The 7500-nt window shown below is 35.6% G+C and overlaps 1 protein-coding gene across 5 annotated transcripts in view; it reads left to right on the top strand.

Moving 5' to 3' along the window:
* Positions 1-7500, top strand: part of LOC147468374 (innexin inx2-like) — a 17347-nt gene that overhangs the window by 7493 nt on the left and 2354 nt on the right. For all 5 annotated transcript variants that reach the window (XM_086553886.1, XM_086553885.1, XM_086553888.1 and 2 more), the window contains exons 3-4: positions 6404-6519; positions 6619-6713. In XM_086553886.1, coding sequence (XP_086410012.1) covers positions 6404-6519; positions 6619-6713 — 211 coding nt within the window. The remainder of the gene's footprint in view (positions 1-6403; positions 6520-6618; positions 6714-7500) is intronic.

Raw genomic sequence — 7500 nt, 5'->3', positions numbered from 1 at the left:
CTGTTATCACTAAGTACATAAACAGGTTTATTACACTAAACAAGGATTTAAAGTTGATATAGATCACTTAAACATGGTTATTATACTAACAAGGATATAAAGTTGATATAGATCACTTAAACTAGATCTGTACCACTAAATACATACACATTGCGGAACAGACGCAGTCCTTTGTGGCTATTCTTATCTTACAGGTCGTTCACGTCCTCTCACGACAGTGTGGCGTTCTATACTGTTTCAATGCTAATTTCTTCGCTCTGTCTGTGGTCCTTCACGGCCTATCGTGGCTTTTTCAGCACGGGAAACAAGAGAGTACTGTCTGTAATACATAAACATCCTTGGTGATGAATGTAGGCCATTTGGTGCGGCTGGCTGCGTGGGGTCACACGATGACACCAGCTTTCAATGCGAGTCAACACTTCAGCTGGAATGGGTTCGAGTACAGCGAAGCAGTATTTGTCTGACTTAACCCATAGGGAGACATGACCCATCTGGAGAGCATTAAATATGTTTGTCCGTCGAGGCCATGTGAGCGGCTATAGGCTCTGTATGGAGTGGTGTCATCTCTTTTCGTTCTTTTCTCTATCTATCTCTATTTACTTCGTTTATCTCTATCTATCTCTATTTACTTCGTTTATCTCTATCTATCTCTATTTATCTCCTTTAATGCCGCCATCGGCGTTAACAATATATATATATATATATATATATATATATATATATATATATATATATATATATATATATATATATATATATATATATATGTATGTATGTATGCATCCACCTTAGCAGTATAGATATTAATGAGTATGATATTCTGGTGTGTGTGTGTGTATGTGTTACTTTATATATATGTATATATATATATATATATATATATATATATATATATATATATATATATATATATATATAATTGGTTACTTGGGTACTTGGTGGTAGTTACAGCATGAGCCTTGTTAGTAGCTCATGCCAGGGCCATCCTTGGGGACCGCCCGTTTTTTGTCAGTTGCAATCAACTGAATTTGATGAGGGATGGAATTTGATTCAGCCCTCGTTCTTTCACTACCACATGTTGGTGGTTCATCTGGTACTGAATGTATCCATTTATCTAGTTTTGTTTAAACACTTCTACACTACACTAATTTAGGTTTCTTATATCCTTCGGAATGATATTAAACAATTTTGGTCCGTTTATTAGGAAACTTTGCTTTTGCATTTTTCTTAATAGGCATGTTTGTGCACTTATCCCAGTGCGATATCATGTTCTTCCCTGCCTGGGGTAATGTCTTACCTGAATTCCCGCTCCTTCAACAGGTCGTGGATTTGGTGTTAAGTTTTCAATAATTTTCCACTCATATATAATGAAGTATCTCTCTCTCCGCCCTTGTAGTGAGTACAGTCTTAGTTTTTTTAGTCTTTCCCAATAGTTTAGACCCATCATATTATCTAACTTACGTGTAAAGATTCTTTGGACTTGTTCTATCAACATTATATCTTTTGTAAGATTTGGGCTCCATACTTGGCACTGGTATTCTAATCTTGTGGTCACTAATGTTTTCCATAGTGGTAAAAGGTGTTCTGGGTCTCTTGTGTTAAAATTCCTCTTTACCCATCCACTCATAACTTTTCCTTTGTTGACAATCTGCTCTATATGGTGACTGAAACTCATGTCATTACTCATATAGAGTCCTAGATCTTTTACTACTTTTTTCTCCTCAATCTTCACACCTTCGACAAAATATGATCTTGCTCTTAAATTTCCAGTTGGACTATATCTTATGATTTCAAATTTATTATCATATGCCCACTTACAGATGGTATGTAGATCCTCGTTAAGTTTGTTTTCATTATCTTGTATATCTATGGGTGTACTTATTCTTGTATCATCTGCAAATGATGTTACTCTCGAGTGTTTCACACCATTATCAATGTCACCAATCAAAATAAGGAATAACAATGGCCCAAGAATGGACCCTTGTGGCGCCCCACTCATAATAATCGTTTCATTCGAGTAAAGCCCACTAATTTGTATTTTTTGTTTACGATTTATTAGGAAGTTGTAAATCCATCTTCCAACTTTCCCGCTGATTCCAAGGTCTTTAATCTTATATAGCAGAATGCCGTGATCTACTTTGTCAAAAGCTTTTCAAAGTCTAGATATATTACATCAACTTCTCTATTTTCAGTTAAGGTGCTGTCACACTAGCCTATTTTCCGTCGTTTTATTTCGTCAATTTTCAAAAATTGTCAATTTTTCGAGGCGCGCAGTCACACTAGGAGCCATCGGCTTAGTAATGCGATACTCGCATCGCATTTGTAAACAATGGCGCCGAACAAGCGATAGTGCGCGGTTATGCTAGACTTTGTTTTAGTAGATGCTGAGCGTAACAAGAAAACACAATAAAATATTCTAATTCAAGTATTCCTCTGAAGGGCCTGTGTCCATCCACACAGTTCATTGTGTTTCAAAACTGGAGGAAAAATAGCGCGCTCTGCGGCTGACGGATGTAAACAATGAAGTCGAGCACTTAAAACAAATTTTATCTATAAAAATAAAATTTAGATTTACATATTTCTCTTTGTCAATTTTACGCTATAAATAAGGAAAGTAAGTTTCATCATATTTGAATATTATTAATGATTTAAAACAAATTAGAACATTTAAAAATATAGTTCTTGATTTGATTACGCTTGGCCAATAAGACGACGGGAATGTTTCACGCGGAAACTCGGAATTATCGTCTGACTAGAAAGATGCCAATTCGCTCAAAAATTGACAATTTTTCAGAAAATTGACGGAAAAGTGCTAGTGTGACAGCGCCTTTAGGTCCCTTGGTATGTGTTCGAAGTGTGTCAGGATCTGTGATAAACAAGATCTACCACTTCTGAATCCATGTTGCCCTGGGTTTATCTTTTCTTTTTCTAAAAAATGAAAAAAAAAATCCTCACTACCCTTTCAAATATTTTTATTATATGAGATGTTAGTGCTACTGGTCTATAATTTTTGGCCTGACCTTTGTTTCCACCTTTATATATTGGAATTATAGTACCCTCTTTCAGTAAGCAGGGGATAATCTCCATGTCCAAAGATTTCCTCCACAAAGTTACCAGTGGCTTTGCTATGGTTTCTTTGCAGTTTTTTTAAAAGGATTGCTGGGATTTCATCTGGCCCAGCTGCTGAGTTTGTTGATATTTCACTTACTTCTTCAGGAATATCTTTTTCATTGAATATGAAGTCAGTGAGACATTCATCTTCGTTACTAATAATACTAAAATGTTGTGGGTCTGATCTTAATTTTTCTATTCTTGGGACGCTATAGACTTCTTCATATTGCAATTTGAGTAATTTAGCCATTTCCTTTGAAACAGTTACCAATGCACCATTATTCTCAAGAGGTCCAATTTCTGTTCTCTTTAACCTGTTGTTTGCATAAGAGAAAAAATATTTTGCATTCTGTTTTATAACTTCCACAGCTCTCTTTTCTTCGGCTGCTTTTTGGTTACTTATAGACAGTTTTAATTTATCTTCTAATAGCCTTATCTCTGCTTTGATCCTTTCTCTCTTGATCTGATCTGTTGTTTTTTTCAATTTGTTAACCTTATTTTTCTTGTTTCTTAACATGATCCTTCGATCTCTTGGTATAATATTCTTGTTTCTGTTGTTTTTTGGGGGCACAGACAAACATCTTTACATGCATTATCAAGCTTCTCTAGTATATCATTTGGTGTTAAGAGGACGTCAGTATGACTTTTCTAGTGTTGCGTTTATTTTTTTCTAATCTATTTGATTGTGGTTAAAGTTTAAAGATCTGAGACTCTTTTCTGCTTCGACTATCTGTTTTTCACTAGTTTTCTGATTATTTAACATATTCATTGTGATTTCAATTATTTTGTGGTCCGATTGGGTTGTATAAGTTGATGATATGTTGTGTACATCTTCCCCTATACTAATAAAAACAAGGTCCAGTATATTTTCTTCCCTTGTTGGAATATTGATGATTTAGTTAAAGTAAAAATTTTATTCAAAATCTAAAAGCATTCTCGCTTGTTGTTTTTCATCTTTAGTGGCATTTGCTCCTATCTTTATTTTCTTTGTTTCCCAATCGATAAAGGGGAAATTAAAATCGCCAAGTATAATAATAGCTTCAATTTCCTTTGTATTGACAATGTAATTACTAATAATGCCTAGTGATTCTGTTGTCCCAGGAGGTCTGTACAAAATAATGTATAGCTCTTTTGTATCTTTTGTCAATACCCCTAGTATTTCTACTGTATTATTAGAGTATTCTATTACAGTATCCATTCTAGTTGCTAATTCTTTCCTGATATAAAGAGTTACTCCTCTGCTTCTCTTATTTCTATCTTTCCTTATTAGCTCATAGTTGTTAATTTTGATTTCTTCATTTTTTATGTCTTCCTTCAGATGAGTTTCTGTAAGAGCTATCATTGAATAATTGTTGATCTTTGCCATGTCCTCTAGATATGTAGGTTTTGTCTGGTTACTTTTTGGATATAATCCCTGTATATTTAGCAATATGAGAGTCTCAAATAAATTATTTCTTTACGTGTCTACATTACCTATTGTTGTTAGATAGTTGATGTCGTTTCCCCCTATTTTGGGGGAGCTGGACCTTCCCCCGGTGTAGCGGTGGGCGTTTCATCACCTGCCTTTGTTCGAATAGGTATGCTTCGCAGGACTGAATGTCCTTGTCTATTGCTGGTGATATACCAGTGTTTTCCTGCTCCGTCTTTTACTCTGTTTTCTCTTAGTTTATTTATCAAAGTTTTTTTACTTTGCCTTTTTTCATAGCTCAAGTCCGGTGATATCCATGCTTTAGTTTAGTTTCATATTCTTTCCAATCAGTTTCCATTTCTGTTTTTCATTTTCTAATTTGACCTTAATTGGCCTTGGTCTCAAAGCCTCCTTTAAATATTTGCCTTCTCTAAAGGCACTCTCAACTTTGATAATTTCACTGAGGTTCAATTTTGTTATATCATTAATCATTTTCATATCATTTGTTTTCCTGATTTCAGGTTCATTTTCTTCTTTTTCTTCTAGATTGTATATAAAGAGTCTATTTACTCTGAATGCATCTTCAATTTTCTTCTCTGACTTTCCTTTTGTAGGTTGTTTTGGCTTTGGTTGCTTCTTTTTGTCGCTTACAACCTTCCAGTCAGCCTCGTCGTCTTTTTTTGGTTGTTCAGTGTCTGAAATATCATTGTCTTGGCCAGTTTATCCGATTTTTGCCTTACTATTTCAGAAAAAATGTTTTTTTTCTTCTTCCTGATTTACTTTACTTGGCTCACCCTTTGGATTTTCTTGTTTTTTCTTTGGCTTTACTTTAACATTTTTAGTGTCTTATACAGCCTTTTCTGTTTCCAATTCAGCAGCCTGGGCTACCTTTTTTTCCTCAGGTTTTTCTTTTTGCTCTTGTGTTAATTCATGAATTTCATCTTTCAATATTTGTATCTCCCTCAAACATTGAATCTTGAAGTCCTTTAATTCTTCATACATTTTCTGAATTATGTTTTCTAGTGGGCATGTCCCTTCACACTTTTTGGGTGTGCTAATTTTTTGGTCACCGATATGGCTCATTTCCTCTTTTTCCAGATTGTTTGATACGGGTGCATATGTATTTTCTGACATTGTGTCCCTATTTTCCTCAATTCTAATTACTTCTTTAAAAAAAAAAAAACTGGCTTCTGATATATCGTCACGACTTTGATTTTTTTCCAGTTCAGTTTCAAGATTAGAATTACTTTTAGTATTGATGTCTTTGCACCAGCTGCAGTCTTTCTGTATATTTTCTTGATTATCTAATTTTAGTTCATTATTGATGCCTGTTAGGTAAGCATTAATATTACTTATAATTTCTTTCCTGTTTTTCTAGAAAGTATTTTCACATTTGTGGCATTTTTTTCTATCACAGGTTTGGCATATAAATTGCTTTGTTTCATTGTGTTTAAAACAATTTTCAGTTTTAGAGTTTCTTTTACTTCTCCTTGGTTTAAACATGTAGTGTTTAAACACTTAGAGTTATTTAAGTCTGGTCAAGGTCACCTTGGAAGCAGCTGGGCCACGCTGAACCGCTGACCCAGCGTTTTGACCTCCCCTCTCTCCTTGATGCCACTTCTTTTCCTTCCAGTTGTTTTTTGTTCTAATGTGTTTTTTATTTTGTCTTTCCTATTTTTTTTCTAGATCATTCAGTGCTTTGTACACTTCACTAATCTCTGTTCATTTCCCCCCAGCCCCGTGGCAGGCGGGGATGAGAAATAAAGGAGTTTTCAGAGCAACAGTTCAGCACGTCCACACTGTTCAGCTGCTGCTACTACATATATATATATATATAAATATATATATATATATATATACATATATATATCGTTTTCTCTCTAGATGTAGCGGAGACACACGAATTCGGCAGGAAGTCGTAGATGATTACTGTTGGTCCCAGAACGTGTTCACCATCTCAAGTGAACACGTTCTCAAGTCACCCCGTTTCCCTGACAGAGGTATGCTATTGATCTACATTTGACTTTCTTTTTCTTATATTTGTATTACGAATAAGCCGTATTAAAACCACCTTTCTCCTATCCTATATTCTGGAACAGAGATTGCACATCCTGGTATCAGACACCCTGAATATGATGTTCGGGAGACTGTGAAAGTTTCCTTCCAATGGGTACCTGTAGTGCTGTTCATACAGGTGAGTAAAAGAAAGAAAGAAAAAAAAAGCGTTTCTTGTTTTATTTTATTTCATTTTATTTTATTTTGTAGGGGGAGGAGGGGAGGATGCCTAACAGCGAAATTTAAAATTCAAACTTAATTTAATAGAATATAACATTCTAAAACACATTTCCAGTAGACCAAATCTACCCGGAAAAGGATAATAAAAACACTAAAGAGGTTGAAAGAGTTCTACCAGCATCTTTAAACACCACAAGATAATGATGCAACATGCGGACGTGATTGTAGCGGGTGTCGAACGGATGAACGAACGAACGAGAGAAGAAATGGGGATGGGGATGGTGGTGGGAGATGGGGGATAGGGTTGGGGGAGATTGGGGGTGGGGATGAGGATGGGGATGCGGGGCGGGGATGAGGGTTGGGGATGGGGATGGTGGAAGGAGATGGGCGATAGGGATGAGGATGGTGGAGGGAGATGGGCGATAGGGATGAGGATGGTGGAGGGAGATGGGGGATATGGTTGGGGATGGGGAAAAGCTCCCTAAAGATCTTGAAGGCGCGTAGATGCCACATTTCTTGAGGGAGTTTTAGGGACAAAGCCCTCTAAATGTTGTGAATGTGCATCATTATAGCGGAATCATTGTTTTACCCTGCAATGAATGTTGAATATGTTCGTAAAAACAAGGAAAGTTTTCAGAAAACTATTGTTTTCACACGAAAGTCGCAGTTCGGCATCATCTCCAAATTGATCAATGCATTATATCACATAAACAAAATAGACAGAAAATAAATTACATTTAAATAGA

Source organism: Penaeus japonicus, unplaced genomic scaffold (assembly GCF_977035675.1).
Source record: "Penaeus japonicus unplaced genomic scaffold, GWHDUDI00000001_assembly GWHDUDI00000029, whole genome shotgun sequence".
Taxonomy (NCBI): domain Eukaryota; kingdom Metazoa; phylum Arthropoda; class Malacostraca; order Decapoda; family Penaeidae; genus Penaeus; species Penaeus japonicus.
The sequence above is the reverse complement of the archived record's forward strand: the minus strand, read 5'-3'. Positions and strand labels throughout refer to the sequence as shown.